The sequence below is a fragment of the Lagenorhynchus albirostris genome, chromosome 15, assembly GCF_949774975.1.
Source record: "Lagenorhynchus albirostris chromosome 15, mLagAlb1.1, whole genome shotgun sequence".
Taxonomy (NCBI): domain Eukaryota; kingdom Metazoa; phylum Chordata; class Mammalia; order Artiodactyla; family Delphinidae; genus Lagenorhynchus; species Lagenorhynchus albirostris.
Genome location: NC_083109.1, coordinates 6,539,995 through 6,566,173, shown reverse-complemented (window position 1 = coordinate 6,566,173; position 26,179 = coordinate 6,539,995). Strand labels below are relative to the sequence as shown.

General features: G+C 45.4%; 1 protein-coding gene across 3 annotated transcripts in view; it reads left to right on the top strand.

Annotated features, from left to right (window-relative positions):
* The window catches only part of CASS4 (Cas scaffold protein family member 4), a 49,329-nt gene that overhangs the window by 5,886 nt on the left and 17,264 nt on the right, over positions 1-26,179 (top strand). For 2 of the 3 annotated variants that reach the window (XM_060124062.1, XM_060124063.1), the window contains exons 3-4: positions 20,575-20,997; positions 25,282-25,383. In XM_060124062.1, the coding sequence (XP_059980045.1) occupies positions 20,575-20,997; positions 25,282-25,383 (525 nt within the window). Of the gene's footprint in view, positions 1-20,514; positions 20,998-25,281; positions 25,384-26,179 lie in introns of those variants that run through there. The other variant, XM_060124061.1, reaches the window with a different exon arrangement.

Below are 26,179 nucleotides of genomic sequence, written 5' to 3'. Positions count from 1 at the left end.
TGAAAAATTTTAAACCATTGGGAAAATAGAAAAAAAAAATTCAGTAAACCTGTGCATATCCTTCACCTACATTCACCGATTCCTGACACTTTGTCACATTTGTATGCATCTATTTGTATATATTTAGACACAGGCTACATTCACATTTTCCAAAAATCCAAAAACATTCTTTCTAGCTTTTTTGGCTGTTATTATTTCTTTACATGTTTACTTGTTTTTTTTCCAGCCCAGGACTCATTCCAGAATCACACATTTTGTTTGTTACGTCTCTGTCATCCTTAATCTAGAACAGTCCACTACTTTTTTTTTTTACATCTTTATTGGAGTATAATTACTTTACAATGGTCTGTTAGTTTCTGCTTTATAACAAAGTGAATCAGTTATACATATACATATGTTCCCGTATCTCTTCCCTCTTGCATCTCCCTTCTTCCCACCCTCCCTATCCCACCCCTCTAGGTGGTCACAAAACACCGAGCTGATCTCCCTGTGCTATGCGGCTGCTTCCCACTAGCTATCTACCTTACGTTTGGTAGTGTATATATGTCCATGCCACTCTCTCACTTTGTCCCAGCTTACCCTTCCCCCTCCCCATATCCTCAAGTCCATTCTCTAGTAGGTCTGTGTCTTTATTCCTGTCTTACCCCTAGGTTCTTCATCAGTCTACTACTTTTTTATTTCTTTCATAAAACTGACATTCTCTACGAATATCCAGATTTTTTAACGATTTACCCTTTTTTTTTAATGGGCCACTTATTCTGCCCAATTTCTATAGCACTTTACAATGTGTAATTGTAACATGTATATGTGTAATTAACATGTATATATACATATAGCATATATGTGATAGTCCCAGCATCCCCATGAATTTCTATTATCGATATTATACAGATAATAACAGCTGACCCTTACTGACTGTCCATCTGTCAGGCCTGGTGCTGAGTGCTATTCTTGCTTTTTCTCATTACATCCTCTCGACATCTCCATAAGGTAGACGTGTTACTCTTATCCCCATTTGACAGATGAGGAAAGTAGGGTTCATTGACTTGCCAAGGTCATTTGCTAGTAAGTGGAATGCCAGGAGCCAAACCCAGACAGACTGACGCAGACCCAGACTTAACCAGCTCACTATATGCTGACCCTTAGGCCGGAGGTCTGCAGTCTTTTCATAAAGAGCCAGCTAGTATTTTATGCTCTGTGGTCCACCTCTGATCTCTGGTGCACATTCCTGTTTTTATTTTTTATTTCTGGCTGCACCTCGGGTTTCGGGATCTTAGTTCCCGGACCAGGGATCAAACCTGGCCCCCTGCTGTGGAAGATCAAAGTCCTAACCACTGGACTGCCAGGGAAGTCCCTCTGATGCATATTCTTTTTTGTTTTTACAACCCTTTAAAAATATGAAATCATTCTTAACTCTTGGACTGGTCATGTGGATTTGGCCCACAGGCCCTAGTTTGCCGACCCAAGTCTTAGATGAATGATGTCTCAGCTCGTACGGATGCACCCCCTACCCAGTTACAGCAGCACCAGGGCGAGAACCCAAATCTTCCATTCCTAGCCCAGAGGCAACCTCAGTTCATGCTTTCTTGGGTATCCCTACAGAACTGCCAATGCACATATAAGATAATATTTTTTTTAAAGGTTTTTCAAGAATAGGAGCAGTAACTGAACAACTGTTGAGCTTCTTGTCTTTTACAGTGAACAGTACATATTAGAACTCCATCTGTTTTAGCACCACTGACCTACCTCAGTATTTTCAATGCCTACGTTGTCATTTAGGTGCTTTTGATTAAACGGTAACACAATGCTTGAAGGAGTCATACCATGTGAGTGGTTCTCAGCATTGGTGCATCTGACTTTAAAGCAACCCTGACTTTCACTTAGGGGCACTCCTTTCATGCCCCGAGGTCAGCCTGTGTACGTCATGAGGTGAACTGTGCCTGCCCTTTCAGGCTGTTCCCCAGTGTTGCTGCTTGACAAACAACCAAGAGCTCCTCATCAGTAGAATTTCACCTTTGTGCACAGTGGATTTTGTGTAATTGTCTGACTTTTATTAGGTTTCCACAAACTGTCTTACAAAATGAAGAGAAAACTAAAAAATAAACATGGTGGTATTAGAGCTAGGAAACACTGGTCTCAAACAGTGTAATTGCAAAAGGTAGAGACCGTTGTGTGTTGCCAAGGCCGTAAATCCAACATCTCATTGGACTGTAGCTGATTGACTCCATGTTCAACTCCATTCATGAAACGCTGGAAAATTAGGTCTGAAAGACAAGGTGAATAACTGGTTTTACTATATGTAAGTCCTTGCTTTGGATTTTTGGTTGTTTCAAAAGTGCCTTATTTATGAAAATAGAGTCTGCATGTATTTTAGTGATTTGGTCCCGTTTGTTGCGGTTTACTTCTGAGCGTATGTGTCTGTGTGTGCGTGCACATGTCCACACCATTAGAGGTGATGCTGAAAATAGCATCTTTGTGTACAGGCATCTTTGTCTCCCTGGAGTGAATGGCCAGGAATTGAAAGAGGAATCCTGGGTCAAATAAGCATGGTATTTTGTTTTCCATCACTTTCTGAGAACTTCTAAAATTTGAAAACTTAGTTTCCGTAGTATTTTCTCTACAATCTATATTTTCTCTCTTTTATAAATAGAGCCATAGGCTGTTTTGCTCACTTGGTTTTCTGAAGGGAGTTTTCAAACCAAGTGTCTTTACCATGTTACTGAAGGGTGGATGTTCCAGAGCACTGATCAAAATAATATTTATGTTTTAAGAACGTTTAAACATCCTGAAATGTTCTCAACATTTCAGATTCAGCTTCAGTTAAAAAGCAAACATCCTGTGGTCCTCTTCCATCTCAACTCTGAGTGGGATGGTTCTAGATTCACTCAAGGAGGGTCTAGGTAAAGACTTAGAATAAAAAAAAAAAATCACCAACACTCCCAGGGTTAGTTTAGACCCTGACAGGCTGCAGGGGCATTGGATGAGTCTGCCGCTCGCCAAGACTCTTCTGCCCTGGTGCTTCTGGGCAAGAACGCTCGGTGAGGCTTTGTTTGTGAATGAGGAGCAATTTCAGGCTCTCCTTGTACCTTTAAAGCTCTCAGATGGTAAGCAAGACACTTTCAACTCAGTCTTTGTCGGAGAAGGGCAAGTGTGATCACGGCAGGGAACTCACCATCACCCACCAGGCCCTGCCGCGTGCCACTCCCACCAGCTCCCACCACCTCAGTTCCTTCCCCTTCTCCCCTGCTGTTCCCGACCTGGGAATGCTCCTCTCTCCCTGTGGCTTGACCACTGGGTCCTCCTCTCAAGCATCTCCCCATCCAGAGGCCTCTCTGGACCACCCTGTCTAAACCACCTCCCTTTTCCACACCCATCCCATCATTCTCATCATCCGTCTCAGCCTCACTTAACAAGATTGGAAATTGTCTTGCCTTTGTTTCGCCCTTTGGAAATTCATCTCCATAAGGGACAGATCTGGCCTTTCTTATTCAGTGCTGCATCTTTAGTGCCTACAGCAATGCCTGCACATAGTAGGTGTTCAAGAAACACTTTGGTCGGTGTGCATGTGTGAATGAATGGGAGGTTACCTAGAGTGCAGATAGAGAGCCCTTGCAACATGGCCACGAGGACAGGAATAGTACTTCCTGCTTACCAGATGTCTGGGAACAGAGGTCACCCCTGACTCTCAGCTCTTCTAACCCCTACCTGGCCCCATCCTGACCCGCCTCTCAACCTAGATGCTTGAGAATTACCCCCCTCGTTCTCCCACGGCGAGATGTTGCCTTAGATCTGAGCCTGTGCAATTGAAGTCACGGCCACAAGGACCTGTGGTCTCCCTCTGACCTCATCCAGCAGCCTCATCCCTTCACCTGCCTCCCAAAGCAAAACAAGTAACCACAGCACCCAGCTTGAAAGCACAACTCATGGTCCACTGTTTAGCCTCTCACCCAAGACAGAATCATTGCGCTCTGGGGGTTTGAGCGATCAACACAGAGCCGACATTCCCGTGGGATCAGACAGTCGGTAAATAAGTAAATGGACACAGTGATCTCAGGTGCTGACAACTGCCCTAAAGCAAAGAAAACAGGGCTTCCCAGTGGCTCAGTGGTTAAGAATCCGCCTGCCAACGCAGGAGACACGGGTTCAAGCTCTGGGCTGGGAAGATCCCACATGCCGCGGAGCAACTAAGCCCATGCTCCACAACTACTGAGCCTGTTGCTCTAGAGCCTGAGAGCCACAACTACTGAGCCCAAGTGCCACAACTACTGAGGCCATGAGCCACAACTACTGAGCCCGTGTGCCACAACTACTGAAGCCTGTGTGCCTAGAGCCCGTGCTCTGCAACAAGAGAATCCACAGCAATGAGAAAAGCCCGCACACCGCAACAAGGAGTAGCCCGCGCTTGCCACAACTAGAGAAAGCCCCCGTGCAGCAACGAAGACCCAACGCTGCTATAAATAAATAAATAAATAAATTTATTTTTTTTTAATTAGTATTAAAAAAAAAAAAAACAGGGTGACCTGATAGAGGTGATCCACAGAAAGGGCCTCTCTGGAAACCAGAATGATGGGAAAAGCTTTCCAGGCAGAGGGAACAGCAAATGCAAGGGCAGGAATGAATTCAGCAGAGCAGAGCATCCATGAAAACGCCAGTGGTCAGAGCAGAGTTAACAAGGGTAGAAAGTGTCAGAAACAAGATTTGAGGGGTAAGCAGGGTCTGTTCACATAGGGCCTTGTCAACGCTGTAAGAACTTTGAAGTGCATTCTAACTGCAGAATGCACTCTAACTGCATTCAAACTGCTACTTTACACAAGCCACTGGCCTGTGTAAAGTAGGAGATAACATGGGCTGATTCACGTCTTTTAAGACATCTTAAGGCTGCCGTGCACACACAGACAGTCAGTAGGAAAGAGCAGAAGCGGGGAGGTGAATCAGGAGACAGGCCCAGGGCTTCATTTTCCATTTTGGATGGTACCGTGCTGTTCTCAACGCACATGGAGAAGAACCGTTTGCTTTGTCTTTTGAAAAAAATAAAACGTTTGGTGTTTGAGAGTGTCAGGAGATGTGATCAGAAAGAACAGTAAATAAAGGTATAAATAGTTTTTATTGAGGTACATGTGCTATATGCTTTATTTTTTTAAGAAACGGATGTTTATTTTCCACCAACTTTATTTCCATTTTCTTTCATTCATTCCACAAATATATTGAGCCAGACGCTGCTCTAAATGCCACAGAAGACAAAAGTCATCACTTTTCTCAATATTTAATAAACTATCATTAGCGTTAAAAATCCATTACCTTCTATTATTCTTTCCCCTGTTCGATAACCTTTATTCTCTTTTTTTTTATAAATTTATTTTTTTTCTTTATTTTTGGCTGTGTCGGGTCTTCGTTGCTGTGCGCGGGCTTTCTCTAGTTGCAGCGAGCGGGAGCTACTCTTGGTTGCGATGTGCGGGCTCCTCACTGCGGTGGCTTCTCTTGTTGCGGAGCACGGGCTCTAGGCACGTGGGCTCAGCAGTTGTGGCTCGTGGGCTCTAGAGCGCAGGCTCAGTAGTTGTGGCGCACAGGCTCAGTTGCTCCTTGGCATGTGGGATCTTCCCGGACCACGCCTCGAACCGGTGTCCCCTGCGTTGGCAGGTGGATTCTTAAACACTGTGCCACCAGGGGAGTCCATAACCTTTATTCTCTTAACATTGTATTTGCTATAGAGCTCACTTTGGGTGGGGGGGCGGTGCAGAAAAAAGGCCAGACAGAACACCAACTGCTTATACTACAAGTTAAAAATGTTGCCAGGAGACTTTTCAAAGGAGAGTGGCCTGCATGATAATGGAATGAGGAAGCGACCTTAGAAATGTGTGTGGTCATGTTGGAACTGTGATGACTCAGGGGGGAAATGACAAGAGCCTGGAGGGGAAATAACTTCAAAGGAGGAAGGTGGGAGCCTGGTAACAAAGAAAAAAAAAAGATACCACTACAAGTGATATTCGAAGACTCCAACATGAGTTGCAAAAAGGGGAAATAAGTATTTTTGGAACCATTTCCAAACGTATTGCCCATAAACCATGTTGTTTATTGGAATGGAAGAGGGCTCCTGTGTGCACGTGGCAAGGACAGAGATAGGAACAAGAAGGTGGAGTGTGCGTCTGCGCCTGGGACGGCATCTCCTGGCTCTTTGCGGGGAGGCTTTGCCAGCTCTTAAAACTCCTCTAGGAAATGTTATTCCTGGTCAAGTCTGGGCTCTGCATCGGGCCCACTCACTCCATGGTGAATCGATTGTTCTTTTTCTTTAAACCCTTGCTTCTCCTTAGAATCAGGAGCAGTTTTGTTTGTTACAGGCAGCTTGTCTTTTGGGGCTTGGAGGGGGTGAGAATTGGGGTAAGAAAGCAGTAGGGTGCCTCTCCCTTGGAGACGCTTGCCATCTAGTTAACAAAAAGTAAAACGTGCCTGTGGAAGGTTCTCTTGGGTTCAGAATTTAAACTCAGAGGAGGCTGAAAGGGCACGACAGTCAATTACTAATAGCGAGAATGTCAAGTTGCTTCTGTCCTACACGGATGTTTCCCAACATGGAGGGGATCAACAGCCCTGGGGAAATCAACAGGGACAGTTACAAAGCACATTCTCTATAACCTTCCTTGTGGCGCTAGCGATGGGTTTATCTGTGGCTCATTATTGACAACAAAATGAATAAACCCAGTGAACTGGAATAAATGCCCACCAACAGACTGAGAGAAGAACTTAAAGAACAGGTGGCTCGTGCTTTCCTAGCACCCCCAAAAATGACCCTAACAAATGGAGAATTCGGTGAACAAGTATGAACTTTCACATTTCTCTATGATCCAGTAAACAGCTTGGACCAGTTTTGAATTCTTCCTGATCAATCAAGTGGAAAATAATCACACCCTGCAGGGACTTTGACCTCATTCATACAAGATGATTTTAGGTGTGGTACACAGATAGAACATTTCTTAATGTTAGCTCTGTATTTTAATGTGCATTGGAAAAAACTAAAACTAGCTCATCAAACTTGTAATTTCATAGGTCATATTGCTTTGGGAGACTTTTTTTTTATTGGCTTAATATTTTCCTTGAAGTTAAAAATGTACAGACAGCACATGGATATAACAGGAAGCATGCAGTTAATAGACACACGAAGTTTAAGAAACACAGTCTTAGACAAAGCTTTCTCCTAATTGGCGGTGGTATAATTGCTTCAGACCAATCAAAGGACACGAAACACCTTCTTTCATCTCCATGCCTTTGATCCCTTTTACGCTTCAAAACAAGAAAAAGGGAAGGAAGGAAAAGATGAGAAAGGAAAGGATCCCACCTGTCATTTTCTTTAATCCCTCTGATGGCTTTCATGAAGTAGGAGATAAGAGCAAGACGAAACCATGCAAAATGCAGGGGGTTGCAGTTGGATGGGAACCCTACACTTTCAGATGAGGATACTGAGGCCCAGGAAAATTCTCAGCTACTTGCCCTCCTCCCTCCATGTGTTTCTCACAAGAGAGGGTTGAATTCTCAACCACTTACCTTGGCCCAACATTGCTCTCAACTCCTCTTTTCCCCAAACCAAATACCTGAAACAAGAATTCAGAGACTTGTCTAGCAAGGAGTGAACTCAGAGGTGGGGAGGGGGTTTGGGGGACGGATGAATAAATATCCTGGATCTCTAGGGCACTACAAGCTACAGAAACAGTTTGGTATAACATGAACCTGTCTTGGGCCACATCCAAAAATATCAATTACTTAGAAGACCTGGGAGATCTTTATTGTTGCATCATTTCAACCCTTGGGCTTAGACTAACAGAACCTTGTTCACCTTGTTCATGGAGAAATCAGTTAAGGTTTGTGTGTGTTCGCAGACTAAGCCATGGTCAGGCTCATTTTTAGAGGTGTTGGGAAAACAAGGAATCCTTCTTTTATTTAAGTTTTTCTTTTTCTCTTATATCCCTTCTCATTTCCAAGTTCACCAGGTTTATTCCCTTCTTAGTCCCCAGTGCCTACAGCTAAGCTGGAGACAATGGCTATTTGCATCCAGATGGGTGGAAGGGAACCGGTGTGTTATGTAACCGGCCCCTACCTTTCCCACCCATGGCTGTTGGTTTCACCCCAGATCTCTCACCCCACCCCAGGTAGGGACAGCTGCAGAAAGAGCAGTGCTCAGGCACAAGTGTTCTAGACCCCAAACCTCACAGCATGCCAGCACCAACTACTACAGGAGTTCCCTTCTGAAGTGATTTCTGCCAATGTTTTCCAGGGTATGGACTAATCACCTTTAAAAATAATTTCTTTAAAGGATCAAGACGAAGGTGAATGTCTGTATCTGAGTTTCTCTCTTCTGGAATCCATTTCCTGCAAGAGTTCAATTGCTTAGGACTCAGAGTGAACTGTGTAAATGCATCCATTACTTGTCATTCTGCATTTTTTCCACTAAGTTAAGGAAGTAGGTAATGATGTTTCCCAAGCAACTATCCCATCAGTGGAAATTATCAAAAGTTGTTTTATGTCCCACGTTTTGAAGCAAAAAAGAGAGAAATTGAATTTTGTTTAGAAAGCTCTATTCTACTCAGTTAAGTTTTTGGCTTTTTTCGTTTTTGGTTTTTTTTTTTTGCGGTACGCGGGCCTCTCACTGCTGTGGCCTCTCCCGTTGCAGAGCACAGGCTCCGGACGTGCAGGCTCAGCGGCCTTGGCTCACGGGCCCAGACGCTCCACGGCATGTGGGATCTTCCCGGACCGGGGCACGAACCCGCGTCCCCTGCATCGGCAGGCAGACTCTCAACCACTGCGCCACCAGGGAAGCCCTAAGTTTTTTTTTTTTTAAGCTTAAAGGTGACTCTAAATATAAAAGTAATCTGGAAAAAGGCATTTCAGTATCTCAGTTAAATGACTTCAGATCACTTTCTACACATTCTGGAGCCTTTTAGTCCAGAACTTTTCAACTTTTTCAGAAGCGGAGCTGAAGCTAAAACTCAGTTATTTTCTAGCCTATCTGGCAAATTAATATTAACCACAAGAAAGACAGCAGTTTTCCCTCAGCCTCTCTCACTTAACTGCTTTGCTAAGTTTTTTATAAAAATAGCTCCAAGAGAAGCAACTCTTCTTTATGCTGTGGGATGATGGAAGAAATTACTTAGCTGTCACCTCATTTAAAAAAAAATTCTAAGTATTTCTGAAAATGAAATGCAGATCATTGCAGCCGAGCTGTGTCAAGTTCTACAGCACCATGTTAGGCATGACACATTAAAAGGAAATAATTTAATATAGTTGCAAATCTCAAGGCAAGTTCTGGTTGTGAAATATACCATTTTGCTATGTTAAGTGACTCGGTTCCCTGTAACTTGTGGAATTATACTTTTCAATGTAAATGTGGCTATGGAAAGCTACTGAAATTCATGAAAGGAAAGAAAAGTTAACTTAGAGAAGAGAAAGAGGAGGAGGCCTGATGGCCTGGTGGCCCATCTCAGCTGCAGACCTCATAATACAGTTCCACGTGGAAGGAAAGCAGCAAGTGGTTATCCCAACGCCTTCCCCAATGTTACGCGAGTGCAAGGCACAGCTGCAGTGTCCTGCAGCTGCTGGTCCTAATTTCTGGTCTTGGGAACAGTCCCCTCATGGGGGCCCCTCCCACTTGGCCCAGGTGTTTGTGCCCAGGACCATGTTACTCTGCAGCTGACCACAGGGGAGGGGACGTAGTGGTGGCAAAGGCACCCAGCCTCTCCTGTTTACCTGGAGACTTATTCGATGCCTCTCTAACTTACCTGGGCCAGGCCAGAAAAACCCTTAAAGCTTCACCCCACCTAAACTTCTGCGATTCTTAACACACCTGCGGTTAGACCCTGTTGCCTTTAAGTGGTAGATTTTTGTTGCCTTCTCTGGATGTCATCTGTGGCCCTACTCTCAAGGAGCTGGGGAGAAAGAAACACAAAATCAGCTGGTTCTCAACAACTGTCCAAGCGCTTCTCAGCATTTTTCGTGCTGTAAAGGGTCCTCTGATGGATGGGCAATGAGAGTCCCATCAATGGTGTGAGTTATCCCGGAAGTACACAAAGGGTTTCCCCAGATGCCAGATGCTTTTGTGTGGCAAACTGCTTTTGGCTGAGATGAAGACTGACTGGGTCAAGGTTCCCTTCTATCAAATCTGGGAGTAGAACAAGCTTAAGTGATCATGGAAAGCAGGAGCTCAAGTTCACCAACGCAGAAGCAATTCTCTTCTAACAGAACAGAATCTTTTTTAAACACTAGATTTTTATATTGAAAAAGCAAAACACATACATATGGCTTTAAAAATTCAAACTGTACCAATGAACATGGACTGAAAGCATGTTTTCCTTTAATCCCAGAGCTCTATAGTTTCCTGGTCTCTGGTTCAGCTAGCCAGAGGGGGAGCCCCAATGACTTATGTCATCTTCCAGAAAGATGCTGTACTCATAAAAGCATACATAGGGACATACTGTCTGCACAGTTTCTCATCTTGCTTTTTAAAGTATTAATCCTTGGGAATTCCCTGGTGGTCCAGTGGTTAGGACTCCACACTTTCACTGCCCAGGGCCCAGGTTCAATACCTGGTCGGAGAACTAAGATCCCACAAGCCACGTGACGCGGCCAAAAAAAATTAATACTCTATTTTAGAGAATGTTCCACTTCGGCTCATTTAGACTCTACCTCAGTATTTCTAATGGCTGAATAGTATTCCATTATACAAATGTGTCATTATTTGCCAGTAATTACATTGAAGCCATTTCCCAAATTCTTAATGGAGAATCTAATTCTGATCCTCTAACCATACAACTTACCCAACTGAGTTAAAAATGTTTTTATCAGCTTACCATGCCTCTCTCCAGAGGCACACTTTGTCATTTGCTCATCCATCGAAATGCACATGCCATCTCACAAAGGCTAGCATGCTAAGCACTATGATTCGCAGGCTAAAAGGGCAGACTCCAGGGTCAGAACTGCCAGCGTGCCAGTGGTTCCATTCGCTGCCCCCCGAGCAACCTTAGGCTAAGTCACTCACCCTCTCCGCGCCTTAACTTTTCATCTCTTAAATGGGACATTAGTAACAGTCCCCGCTTTATGGGATTGTGACTGTCAAGTGAGATAGTCAATGCTAATTACTTATCCCAGTGCGTGGAACAGAGTTGAAAAGCTGTGAGCAACCCTTATTAAGGCGGCATTGGCTACATAGGGAACAACAATACAAACGTGACTCAATATGCATCCGAAAGATTAGAGAGGATTTTTTTTTCTCTTTGATTAATGATGGGAACTTAATAGCAGTTGACACATACAGTGTGTAAGAAGTCTGCGTTGTAAGTGGGGAGCCTTCCCAGATAGCCCTTGCTGTGACTCCTTAAAGCCTGTTGAGCCCTCCCTTATCTCTCCCCAGATTGCCTTGCAGAATGCTGTCACCCATCCGCATCTCTCATTAAAAAAGTGTCATGGGGATACTTTGTTTCTTCCTCAGGGTTGTCCTCCTTCCTCTGTCCTTCTTCCCTTTTTGGAGAATGTGGATGTGGGTGGGAAAGGGAAAATGGAGGTGGTGAGGGGATTTTTCTCATGCTCTTGGAAACTTTTCTTTCTCTCTCTCCTCTCTCGATTTTGTTTAACATAATGCGCTTTAAAATATGATGGAAAATAAACATTCACGAGCCAACAGATAGCACCATTCTCTCTGCTTTGATCTTTCTAAGCCTATCTATGTATTTATATAATATGAAATACTTCCAAGTACATTGAAGGGGAGACCTTTGTCTTTAAAGATGATCAAAGAGCTTTCTCCGTTCCGCATTTACTCCTATGTTCTCAGTCTGGGCTCAGCAGCCTCATAAAAGATGTATTAGAGAATATCTCATTGATCTCAAAGGAAAAGTTCCTACATCCAGGAAAAACCTTCATGAACTTCAGGGGTTCACATTTCCCATACATCACAGGGTTTGAAATATTTACAGTGCATGCATTTTAAAAAAATTGTGGCTTATGTGTAACTATTCTCTCTCATGGCCCTCAGAGGGGGAGTATCAATCATTCCATCACCTTCCCCTGAAACTAACTACTACTTCCAAGAATTCTTGGAAGTAAGTCATGGAATCTGTGAGAAGGAAGCTAAAACGCTAAACATGGATGCTTTTCAAAGAAGGATTTTAGTAGAAGAAAAAGGCCTGTCTTTTTTTTTTTTTTTTTTTTAAAAGGCCTGTCTTGTTAATGGGGTTCCACGATGTCGTACAGAGCAGGGACCCAGCAACGGCTTTCTGCTCAGGGTTCCTTCCACGTTTATGATCTCTATCTCTTCCTGTCTGGGACACTTATTTATTTACTACTTCCTGCCGTGAGCGGGTGACCCTGTGGTATGATTTACCTTCCCAAGGAAATGAAGATTTTCTGGCTACTTTAATGGAAAACATTCCAGGATCTCTACTCTCCTATCCCCTGGCCACTACCTCTGTATTTCAAGAATACAAGAGTCTGGGGGTGGGGGGAACACTTGTGGAGGATGAAGCGAGAAAAAGCAGGATTGGGTTGTGATGCTGATCTGACCCTTGTGAAGGGAAAGAGGGGAGCAAGCAGGGGAGGGTGGAGAGAGCCTCAGACTGTGAGCATTTTGCACATAGTCTTGGATAACATAATGGGGGGGCGATGGGGGGCTTCAGAACAGATTGCCCATTAGAGGAGTCCTGCACTGGGCAGAAAGGCTCCAGCCCCCGCTTGTTAACTTCCAGTTTGCAAAGGAAACCAGTGTGGGGCCTCTAAGAGCCCAGCAGTGGGCTGGACTCAGCCACAGAGTACTTCATTTGGCCCAAGTGTCATCTTTTGAAATCTGCCTGAGTGTGCCGCAGTCTCCACCACTCCCAAACGTCTGACACCTGGCCTGCCTCCCTGACATAATACTGCTTGCCCGGCTCCTGTGACCATTTGAGTTTGCCTCTCCTGCCTATAGACGTCATTAACCCAGCTCCTTCTAAGTTTACATGCATCTAGACTTCAGCAGATTAGAGCAGGAAATTGACTTGGACTCGGGGAGGCTGTGCACTGAATTGACAAGAGCAGGCTTCAGAGTCCAACAGACTCGAGTTTGAATCCCCAGTCTACTGACTGCTGCTGTGTGACCTTACCCTCTCCTAGTCTCGGGCACCATAAAGCTCTAAAATGAGGCCAACACAGCCAGTGAGCCCCCCACCCCCACCCCATCCAGCTCGAACACTGAGTTTCTGCAGCTTTGCTCTTTCAAGTGAACTGAAGAAAAGTGGAAAGTAAAGCAGGAAGGCAAGCCAGGCTCTTGGAGAGCCAGCATGGGGCAGGAACTGAGGAGCTGTGCCCACCCTCCCGGCCCAGAGAGGGGATGACCATCCTGGCAGTGGGAATGATGCAGAAGCCCAAAGAGCAGCTTCAGCAGGTGGCATTTCTACAGGCTCATCTAATGTGGTTCTGCTTAGAACTGTAGCTGCTGGCTCTTCACATCACTGCAGAAGACAAAGTATGAGAACCAAATCTGTCTCTCTGCACCTTACTTCCCTTGGTCCACAGCGCGCCTCTCTTCCCTTCTCTGGCAGTTACAATCCTGCCCTTCTTTCAAGACTCACCTCAGGGTTGCCCGCAATCCCTCGCCAGCTCCTCCTGGCAGCGCTCCTAGAGCCAACTGCCACCCTCATCTGAGCCTCAGGCATCTCCCGCCTGGACTGGACCACTGGCTTTGATGAGCCTCTTTGGCTTCACACTGGCTCCGTGGAGTCCCCTTTCCACCCAGCAATCAGAGATAAACATCAACCAATACGGAAACCAAGCCCCAGGTTTTTGTTTACTTCTCTCCGGACCACCTGGTCATCTTTCAGTTTCCCTGACTCACAGTGCACTTCGCATAGACACACAAATTCACTCCCTCCCTCCCTCACCCACTTTTCTTCCTCTGCCTGGATGATTTGTCCCCCTTTCTTGATCTGACTAACTTCTACTCACTCCCAGATTGCAACTTCCATGGCCCGTTTCTCAAGGGAACGTTCCCTAAGCCCTCATCCATCCCACTTCCCAACTGCACTCATAATTCCTCATAAATGTCTATATCTTCCTTCATTGCACTTAAGAGAAGTAGAAACCCTACGTTTATTTCTGATGTGACTGGAATGTGTCTCCTCTGCTAGGACGTACACCGGCATGAGATCAGGAACTGTTTTGTTCACCACTGTATCTCTAGCAGAGTGCTGGGCATATAATCAATGCTCAATGCAGTCTTGATGTATGAATGATTGAATGAATGAATGAATGAAGCTAGCTAGTTACTCCCATGACTCATTGCTGATTCAGTATAGATTAGCACATTGCATCTGGCCATTGTGTGAACGTCTGCCCAGAGAGGGAATCTGTTGTTTGCCTTCATCTCCCTAGTCTCCTTTCCCTTCTCCCAACTGTTGTATGAAGATGGGCATTTGGGGGAAATGTCCTTTTTGGAAATTGGTTAAGAAGGTTTCTTCCGTTGTACCTAGAACCTAACTGTCTTTGTGCCGAAAGAGAATAAAAATATAAACATATGCCCTCTTTCATCTCTTAAATATCTACACGAATGTTTCCAAATTATCACCCTGTTAAAAAATAACTTGGGAGTGGCCTCAGTGACAACTGCAGTTGTTATCAGGATGCTTTGCAGTCCTCGTCAGTCCCTTCCATCTGTTGTCTATAAAGTGTTCAGCGCAGTGCCGGGGCATGGGTTCACGATGCCTGTTTGCTGCGCCTGCTATTTCTTGTTCTCCCCACACGGCCAGCCTGTCCATAAAAGCCTGGGTTACCCCGACCAGACTGTTTCTTGAACATGCCTAGAGGGTCATCACCTCCAAGTCCCGTGGATGCACGTGGAGGAGCCCAGCCTCCAGCGTGTGGTCAGGGACATTCTCTTCAGGAGGTGACTCGAGCTGAGATCTGAAGGAGGATGAGTCATTCGTGCAAAGATCTGGCAGAAGAGCGTTCAGGGCAGGAGGACTAGCATGGGCAAAGGTCCTGAGGTGGAAGCAAGCTTAGTGCATCGCAGGAAAGTAAGAAAACGATGCAGCTGGAGGGAAATTAACGGGAGTAGTAGCAGCTCGGGAAGCCGATCAGGCCGGGCAATCCGGTAGGGAGTTTAGGTTTTGTTCTAAATGGGGTTCTGAGCAACTGGACATTTTTAAACAAGAGACCAAAAGTCTGACTTATGTGTATAAAATACCACTCAATGCAAATCAAAACTACAATGAGGTATCACTTCACACTGGTCAGAATGGCCATCATCCAAAAGCCTACAGATAATAAATGCTGGGGAGGGTGTGGAGAAAAGGGAACCCTCCTACACTGCTGGTGGGAATGTAAATTGGTGTGGTCACTATGGAAAACAGTATGTAGGTTCCTCAAAAAACTAAAAATAGTGCTACCATGTGATCCACCAATCCCACTCCTGGGCATATATCTGGAGAAAACCATACTTTGAAAAGATACATGCACCACAATACTCACTGCAGCACTATTTACAATAGCCAAGACATGGAAGCACCCTAAATTTCCATCGACAGAGGAATGGATAAAGAAGATGTGGTACATGTATATTATACAGTGGACTATTACTCAGAGACATAAAAAGAATGAAATAATGCCATTTGCAGCAACACGGATGGACCTAGAGATTATCATACCAAGTGAAGTAAGACAGACAGAGAAAGACAAATATACCAAATATCATTCTGGCTGGTGTCTAGACACTGAATTGTAAGGGGAAGCGTGCAATAACGGATGTGAGGAGAAGGCTTAGAGTCCACGTGACCTCGGACAAGTCATTTGACCTCTCTGACCCTCCATTTCCTCATCTGTAAGATGGGAATAAGAAAACCTACCTCTGAGGCAGTTGAAAATTAAGTGACATAATGGCTTCAGTGCCCCCAACACAAGTCCCCATTCAATATAGGCCACTGTTACCTACCTTTTCTGGGAGAGGAACTCCCCAAGATTTCTCACATTTTAAAAATTCTTTTATGACACAAATTTTGATAGTCTGTTATTAAAACTCTAAGACATTAATTGACTGCAGGAGATGTCTCTGGACCAATTATAATGAAATACTATTCTGAAGGGAATCATGTTATAGCAACATATTTAGGATTTTCCTTTGCTGGGACTTTACATCCTTTAAGATGCTGGCTGCTGCTCTGAAGGCTTCAGGCTGTAAGTGCAAAGTAAACTGTGTCTCCATTTTGGACACAGCTGTGGGTGCCCGATGGGGTGAGTGATCACACAAGCCCATCGTTCTCTGGACAAGCATCCCCGCCTTTTGCAACAGGCAAATCCACTGGCTAAGCTGATGCCAATCTGGGCACTTCAAAGCAACTGCCATGTTGAAGCAACTTCTCTGTCTAAAGATACACACGATCTTATTTCTAGACAAGTGCAAGCACGTTTCAGATGATGGGCTTTTCCTTTTCAGACTATGTTAGATGTACTTCATGGGAATTGTGACGATGGGTTGGAGATTGTGTTTTGTTTTCCCATTTCTTCCCAGTGTGGACAGTTAAAGTATCATTTTCATAAAGGTAAAATCATGACTCTCACACGAATATAAAATGAACTCATGTCAAAGATTTTATTAAACTGAGTAATTAATGAAGGAACCAGAAAAAAAGTTAAAAGAGCATTTGAGGATCTAGGTATCTGGAGACAATTCAATACAGTAATATTGGGATAGGATTGCAGGGCTGGACACGAATCTGATTAAAATCCAGCCAACAAGGTAATAAACCATTAACATTTCAGGTTATCTTTTCTTACTGAACAGAAGTTACTGGCTTCTTTAACTGGAAAAAAAAAATCCACAAGGTAGCAAGTAACTTTACTAAGTCAGGACCTTTAATCAATACACTTTATAAGATTCGAAACCTCCCTTCCCTCTAAATGCTTCATCTCTGCTCGATTCTCCAAAACTGAGTACCCATATTCATGTGAAACCAACTCACAGCACATTGAAGGGACAGTACTAGAGTGGGCAGACTAGCCAGGCCTCGAGGTCCATCTTCTGGACATCTCAGGGGTCATTCTTACTGAAAGCCATCAAAAAGAGTGGCCAGAGAGTCAGAGAGCTTCCTTCTTCTTAGACAGAAATAGGAGCTCTCACCTTGGTGCTGTGTGTCTCTTTACCTTCCAAAGACTTGAACCTAAGGCATCGCATCTCTCATCCTTAACCACGCATTAACTAACCAAGTAGCCAGTGAGCACCTACTGTGTGCTGGAATCTGGGGATACAGTAAGAGCAGGAAAGTGTGGTCCCTGCTCTCCTGGACGTTATGCTCTGCAGGGAGGCAGATACCAAATAGATGATCGCCCGCTTAATGAATTAAATACAAGTGTCATAAATCCTGATATGGAAAGGTGTTAAGAAAAAAAATGGGGAGAACTAGCTTAGTCTGGAAGAATATGGGTAACAGGGCATCATCTTTCAAGGAAAGGACACTTTAAATTAATCTGAAAGGATGAGAGGGATTTCACGGGGAGCAGGGGGGCAAGGTGCTAACTGTTTCACGGGGAGCAGGGGGGCAAGGTGCTAACTGTTTTGGGTAGAGGGGACAGCTTGTGTGAAGGATTCGAGGACCCCAAAAGGGTGGCGCTCCTGAGTGGCTGGTGAGGAAGTGACGCCATGAGGCTGGACAGGAGAGCAGGGTCCTGGAAGTTTGGGCTTCATCCAAAGGGTGCTGGGGAGACGTCGAAGGGCCGTAGGGTGAGGAATGACGCGATCAAAATTTGTGTCCCTGGAAAGTCCAGCACTGGGAACAGTGCTGGTAAATACTCAGTAAACATTGGCAGAATTCGTGAAGGAGCACAGGGCTGGCCCGAGGGGAAGCTTCCCCTCGGATCCCTGGCTGTTAGCTCTAACTCAGCTCTTTGCTTTCCAGTTGAATCTCATAAACTCACTCAACCTCAGACAAGTAAGGCTTCATACCATCCCTCTAGCTGAGGATCTGTGGTTCACCATGGATGAAAGAGAAAATCTCCGCAGGCAGCAATGACCCTCACTGTACACCAGCCCTTAACGCTTCAGGCCCTTCTTCCTTCTTTGAAAAATGAGTGAACAGTGGAGATGCCCCAGGGAGGTAACGCCCTTCCCAAACTGCAAAAACATTTCAAGTTTTCTTGACAAAGATTTTAAAACGAATGCGCCATCCAACCAAGAGCTGATGCACAGGGTATGTTAGGGTGCAAGGAAATGGGCAGTTTCATTCAAGGGTCAGGGTGGGCAGATGTGGAAATGACTCAGACCTCGCTGGAGGGCCGTGAGCAGCCCGGAAGGGGGAGCCCCAATGATTTCCACCTGCAACTCCCCTCCCACAAATGTGTCTGTGGAAATAACAGGGGGAGTTGCAGATAGTTGGCTATCAAGGTAATCATTTCAGCATTGTTTGTAATCGCTAAAAACTGGAATTAGCTAAAATGTCCCCAAATCAGGAAGTTCGAGTATGGGTCATTCATACAATGGAAGACCATTCTGCTATTTAAAAGGATAGTGAAGAAAACTGTTTATAGGCTGACGAAGATGTTCACAATCTATTTTTAAGTGGGGAAAAGCAGATTATAAAACTGGATGTATCATAGATTCTTATTATGTTTTTTTAAACATCTTTATTGGAGTGTAATTGCTTTACAGTGATGTGTTAGTTGCTGCTGTATAACAAAGTGAATCAGCTATACGTATACATATATCCCCATATCTCCTCCCTCTTGTGTCTCCCTCCCACCCTCCCTATCCCACCCCTCTAGGTGGTCACAAAGCACCGAGCTGATCTCCCTGTGCTATGCAGCTATCTATTTTACATTTGGTGGTGTATATATGTCCATGCCACCCTCTCCCTTCGTCCCAGCTTACCCTTCCCCCTCCCCGGTGTCCTCAAGTCCATTCTCTACGTCTACGTCTTTATTTCTGTCCTGCCCCCTAGGTTAAAATATAGTTGTTACTCTAAGTATGTGTATGAACATGTAAGTTCAAGAAAAGGTCTGGAAAGACACAGCCAAAGAAGTAACAGTAGTGACCTGTGGTTGGTGGCACTGTAGGTGCTTTTGGCTTTTTCTATTTTCTTACCGTCATTTTGTATTCTTTCTTTATGAACTTTCGTCGCTTTTGTAGCAAGGAAAAAAAGGCTCATGTACAAAAATGTGCATGATCTCCTAGGATCTCAGCTGCTGTAGATTTTATGGAGGATTTTCAGTGCCTCTTTGCCTGCAAGGAGGATTTGATTCTCCTTAGTCTTCTCAGATATACATGCATGTGTTTCCCCAAATCCACAGACCTGATTGTGGGTTTAAGATGGTATTTTTCAGCAGTTGGCCATCCAATTCCATTTTTGTGACAGAAAAAGAAAACATTATTATGCAAAAAAAAAAACGGCATCAGTTCTCAACCAATGTAATGGGAGGATTGGTCGTTTCTGCTTTATTTATAAACTGTACGTATTAGGGGCTAGTGGGTATAAAAAGTATAATTAACTAAATTTGATTTTTTAAAAAAGGCAGCCGGAAGGATGAATACCAAAATGCTGTAAATAGTTACCTCTGAGTGGTGGGATTGTAGGTGATTTTTCACTTTCTTCTTTTTGCTTCTCTACATTTCCTAATTTTTCTGTAATGCACTGATATAATAAGGGAAGGAGGCGATTACTTTAAAACCCACAGAAACAAATTGCATTCTTTTATTGACAGCAGAAAATTCCAGTAAGAAGGGGTTTTACCATTGCCGTCGTTACAACAGGTGGTTTTGCGTTTTTTGGAGGACTGTGTGGCTTACAGAAAGAGCATGGGTCTGAGAATTAGGAGACTGCCCGTGTTTTGATCCTGGCTGTATAGACTAGTCACTCACCCCCTGCGTCTTTGTTTCATTGCACGTGAATAAATGAACATTGATGGAGCCTCGCCTATGCGCCTGGGTACGTGCTTGATGCTGGGGAGAGAGCAGCAAATCGAGTGAGGTCTGGTCCCAGAAGTCATAGAATTTCCAGTTCCAGTCGGGAGAAAAACAACCACCAGGCAAAGGGCAGTAGAATCATCTTGACACTTTACAGCCAAGCATTACTGAGCACTTAGCAAATGCCAGGCACTGTTCAATGAGCTTTCTACACTTACCAACCCATTTAATTCTCACAATAACTCCATCAGGTAGATGGTACTATTATTCCCATTTTACAGACAAGGAAACTGAGGCCCAAAGAGAGTAGCTAATTTACTCAAGGGCACACAGCTAGGAAGTCACAGAGTCAGGATTTCAACCCAACTCTGTGCTAGGCTGCCCTCTACCGCATAACTAGGGGGGTCATAAATTAAATCAGGACCGTGAGAGGGGAGAGACTGGACCTGGTCTCAGGGTGGAGGTAATACTTCCTGGAGGATCTGACATTTCACCTGAGACCACGCCCCACACTCCCCAAGGATGGGTAGAAATAAATCAGGCAAACAACAGGGACGGGGCCTCTGGGGTCGAGGAAACAAAATAAATGAGCAGCTGTGACTGGGTGCTAAGCGAGTGGTATGGCTGCAGTGGTTACTGGCAATGATAATGACCGTGAATTCTTTCGCCCCTGCCCCCAGATGCTCTTGGCCAGGGCACTTTATGACAACCACCCCGACTGTGCCGATGAGCTGGCTTTCTGCAGAGGAGACATCCTGACCATTCTGGAACAAAATGTGCCAGGAAGCAAGGGCTGGTGGAAGTGTTTGCTTCACGGGAGGCAAGGCCTGGCCCCTGCCAACCGCCTTGAAATCCTCGTGGAGGCCCCTACCGACAGGCCCTGTCCCCCTTTCCTGAGAGGCCCGGAAGATGCTTCCACCAGCTCCCAGGAGACCTATGAAGTGCCCACCCTGCTCAACCCCTCATCTCCAGGCCCTGTGTATGAGCAGATGAGGAGTTGGGTGGAGCGGCCTCTGCCTCCCACCGTCCAAGTCTATGAAGTCCCTGACCCGCCTTCCAGCGCCAGAATCGTCTGTGAAAAGACTCTAAGATTTCCAAAGCAGGTAAGCCTGTTTCTGGACAGAAGAAATAGGTCAAGGGGTACGTAGCACCCAGGGGCTTAACTACCCTTGAATCGTGGGTGTCCATCAGGAGATCAAACATACAAGATGGGAACCAGATGGCCGGGGTGAGTGGATGAGCTTGTGTTTGGCGCCCACTTTGGTTGTCATTAACACTCTGGGCACCCTGGCGGTTTCTGGCTCACCGAGACACCCACACTTTGCAGGAAACTAAATGCTTAGTCAAGCTGTGTGTGAAAGCATCTCAACATTCATGGTGGTGTTTTTTTACGCCAGGAACACTAGGATGGCTAGTGGTAAATGGAGGGGTTGAATTTCCATGGATCAAAGGCAGGAAATCACTCATCAGACTTAAAATTTGTATTCCTTTCCATCCAGAAACTTTACTTTCAGAATAGCTGCAGAAATATACAAGAAGGCAGAAATAGATCTGGATGAGGAGGCCATAGGCACTATAGCATTATTTGTTACAGGGAAAGATCCAGGATGCCTAAATGTGTATTCATGGGGTATTTGTTACGTAAATTTCGGCATAACCCTATGATGAGCTACTATGCAGTTGTGAAAAAAAGATGAAGCAGTCCTGTAAGGTATTTATAAGTGGGGACAAAGAACCATTTAAATAAAAACCAACCTAACAAAGAAAAACTCAAAAAAAAAATTGTGTGTGTATGTGTGCATTGAAAAGAATACACACCAATGGTGGTTACGCTTAGGAAGTGGAACTGGTTAAGGAGAAAGTGAAAGAAGGCATTAAGCAGGGACCTTTAATTTATTCGCTCCTGTGTCCCCAGCATCTGGGACCATGCCTGGCATGGGGTGGGTACTTGATAAATATTTGATGAACAAAGAGACTAGGAAGTTGATTTGTGCGTTAGGCAGAGCATGTGTTACATCTGTAGTTTTTAAAAATAACAAATTTTAAAAAACAGAGGAAAAGAAGCGCTCAGTAAATGCAGAATGAAACTGTTTTTTTTTTTAAAGAAGGAAAGGAGTTAAGAGAAAAATAATGTACTGTTTTTCCCCAAGCCCTGGCCTTCATGAAGTGTTAAGAATGTAGAACAGATTTGCATATGGTCTTCAGTCACTGCAGGCATTTCCTGCCGTCACACACTTTGCTTTCAGCTCAGATGACACATCCCACCCGGCCCCAGCTCTGCATGGAAGTCCCGGCGAGATCTGTGTCCAGGAAGGCCCACTCCTCCCATGTATGTGCTGGCCCCCACCCCCCAGCTCCCCCCCCCGAGCACTATCCCACCTACCATGCAGGCCTCCTCCACACTAGCTTCTTCAGACAAGGTGTTGATTCCTTAAGAGATTTTGAGTACTTCAGATTTCCTAGCTCCCCGGGGCTGCCATGCAGAGAACCAGCTGTTACACAGAACAGCTGCCGCTCGTAGGCACTGGCTGCAGACACCCGAAGGAGGCAGCTCAGTCTCCAGCATCCGTCCGTGAGGTGGACCCCAAGTCACTTTTCGGGAACAACTGGCCCAGATCTAGGCCTGGCACACTCAGCTGTCATCTGAGCAGCTGACTCGGTGCTGGCTTCTCTGAGAACAACAAGTGGCCTGGGCTGAAGTTAATTGAGTTGCTTTTCAAAGCCACTAAAAGACACACACAAAAAATCAAAGGCCCCCAAAAAGGACAGCAGCTGCCATGTCCACTGTTCCCCGGGGATCCCAAACCCCCAGCACAGTGCCAGGCTCCTGCAAGGTGCTCTGTAAACATTTACGGAACGAATGAAATGACCGGATCCAACCTAAGGCTTCACAACCATGGACTCACTGTCAACTTCTAGACTGACAACGGTATGGAAGGAGAGATGAGTTTACCTCATCAGAAAAGGGCCAGGGCATTAGCTGTAACATTTGTCCTTGACATGAAGCGTGGAGCTCTCACTGGTGCAGGCTGCGGCCACGGACAGAAACCACGGCTGCCAGAGGGGAATTTAGAAGCGAGGGACTCCTCACCACTCAAGCAGGTCTTGCTGTGGCCCCAGTAAAACACCTGGGGAACTTTCCTTCCTTTCACTCCTGCTTAAGTTCCCTCCATCGCTGCCCTGTCTATATTTTTGCTCCCTCCCGCCTCCCTTTTTTATTGCCTTCTCCGTGCTTGGGGGTCTTTTAAAGCAAGAGATGCCATCTGTGGCCTAGAAATCAGGAGTCCAGGTTCACTTGGCTTTGGGGGCAGCCACAGCTATGCTGGGTGATTGGAGACATCCCAGCACCCCTCTGTGCTTCTTTTTCTTGCTCTGTATCAAGAGAGGGTGGGGCTCCCTCATTTCTAAGTTCACCTCAAGTTGTATCTTTTGGTGATTCTGAATAATTTTGCTTCTTCCTCTACTACAAGAAGGAAGGAGCTAGAAGAATGCAAGATGATAATCAGTTAAGAATCTTCTGATTCACAGAAAAGGCAGACATCTTCTCCAAGTTCGGGTAATCTAGCGGTGAGCCTTGAGTCTGAGACCGCCCAGAAAATATTCCATTCTGAGCAGAAGCGGACATTGGTAAAACCGAGCACGTCCAGCCATTAGCTTTGAGCTGTTTTCCGACGGGCGGTTCACAGGGTTGGTACACGGCCCGGGGGACCCATTTCAGAGATCCCCCGGGTTGAGTATCTCTAGATTAAGGTTGGCCAAAAATTAAAAACCAAGAAGGTGGAAATATGTCACCTGTCTCAAGTTGTCCTAATAAGGGATTCTCCGTCTTTCTAGCTGGAAGAGACCCGTGTAGATTAGAACAACTCTTCGCTTTACAAATGAGGAAATTGATTCCCAGGGAGGTGAAAGGCCCATCCAGGGTCATACCCTGATGAGTACTAGAGACCAAAGTTTCTTTGTTGTGTCTGTCTCTGTCTACACCCCTGGGCTGACAACACCCAAGGCAGAGCCCTTGGCCTACGCTTGATCTTGTTCACCTGGCTCTGTGGCTGACGCTATCTATTTTGTTTTATTGAAGTTTAACCTATAGATCCTAAGGGTATGTAGTTCAGTCGCTAGTATCCGGATCTAGAAAAAGAACGAAACTAACATCCCAGAAGCCCCCTCCCACCTCTCCCAGCCACTTCCCCCCAGGGTAACCACTGTCTTGAGCTTTGTTTTACTTTTTATTCCAACTTCCTTAATATAACATGCCGGCCTCTCTTAAAAAAATAATAAAATAAAATGACCATACAAAGAAGGTATTTGATTTTGGTTTAAATTCAGAGAGGGTAATCTTTTGTATTTCAAGTAAGAAGGTCAGATTTCCTGATGAAATTGCTTTTAGACCCTCTAGTTCTCGACCTGGAGCTTCCTTCTGTCCTCCAAACCTTTCAAAACCACGTTTCTCAAAACAGGTTCCTTAACTGATTGCCATCTACATTTTCCGAGAAACACTGGGCATTTTTGAACTGACTTCTTTCCACCTAAAATTCCAAACACAGGAAAGTCCCCTTGTAGTCTGTAGGTTGTCTCTTGGGCAAGTGTGACCCACAAAGTCAGCTGCATAAATAAAATGGACCTGTGGTGATTGGGGAGTGGTAGGCAGTGGAACCGTGTTTGGACAGGCTCTGCGGTGGGAGAGAGCTCGCTGTGTTCCAATAAGGAGGGGGGTGGGCAGGGAGGAAGGAAGGTGATGGCTGACAACTGGGGACACACCATGCATAGTCCCTGGGGTTGGGCAGGGCATGGCCTGCAAGGAGCTTGGAATTAACCCAGAGCATAATGGGGAACCGTTGCTGAGTTTGTCCTGGACAGATCAGCCAAAGACCAGCAGGGACCAAGTCCGGTTTACTAATCTGCGGCAGTGAAGGGGATCACAGAGCAGAGGATCAGGTAGCACCTGTAAAGCCCCCCTGCCTGCCTCATTCACGGCTGCATCCTCAGCATCATTAGACAAACATTAATAACCCAGCGTTCGAATCACAGCCTGGGATCCCTAGAGAACAGCAGAATCACCCGGGAAACTTGATGATACAGCAGTTTTTCAGTTTCTCCATCAAGACTCAGAAATTCCGTACCACGGACGCGGAGCCCAGGAATCTGCATTCCAGCCTGCTTCCCAGGTGAGGCTGATGCAGGCAGCTATGGGCCAGCATGTGAGGAAGACTGCCCTCCACCATGGACCTCCCCAACAGCGTGCTGCTGTTCCCAGTCTCAGAGCGAAGGGCCTCCAATTAGAGGTGCCCAGAGAACATCCCGGTGTGTCAGAGCTGCCTTTGCTGTCTCATGACCCGTGGACTCAGCGGTGACGTTTCTTTCCCTCAACTCTTCTTTTTCTCCCCAAGGCCCTCTTCACAATTCCCAGGCCTGCTCGGACCTCGTTGCCAGCTCTGCCTTGCCAGGTGTACGATGTGCCTGCCCAGAGCCGGTGCCTCCCAGCCCTAAAGGTGAGCCTCAGCCGTGGCCCTGCTCTTCCCACACCTCTCCATCCATTGTGGGGTCTCAGGGTCACGCAGACCCTGCATTTCGGCTTTACCACTGAGATATCTCCTGGAGCATCAGTCCTGACTCCAAAGGACACATCTTCCCTCAGAAACCAGCTTTGTGCCCAGGGAGCCCAGACCTACTCACGAGAACATTACTACTATTTGAATTCTGAATATTTAAAACTTTTTTACTTTTCATTTGTAATAGATACTTTATATCCACGCATATGTATACACACAAACATACACATACACATATCTGCACTTTTTTTTGTTTTTTTTCGGTTTCCAAAGCACTTTTATTTTGGCAGGCGCGATCTTAGTTCTCCTGCAATGGGAGTATGGAGTCTTTTTTTCTTTAATAGACCTTTATTAGAGTATAATTGCTTCACAATACTGTGTTAGTTCTGTTGTACAACAAAGTGAATCAGCCATATACATACATATGTCCTCATATCCCCTCCCTCCAGAGCCTCCCTCCCACCCTCCCTATCCCACCCCTCTAGGTCATCGCAAAGCACCAAGCCGATCTCCCTGTGCTATGCTGCTGCTTCCCGCTAGCTAACTATTTTACATTCAGTAGTGTATATATGTCAGTGCTACTCTCACTTCGACCTAGCTTCACCTTCCCACCCCGTGTCCTCAAGTCCACCCTCTGTATCTACATCTTTATTCCTGCCCTGTAACTAGGTTCATCAGTACCTTTTTTTTTTTTTTAGAGTCCATATATATGTGTTAGCATATGGTATTTGCTCTT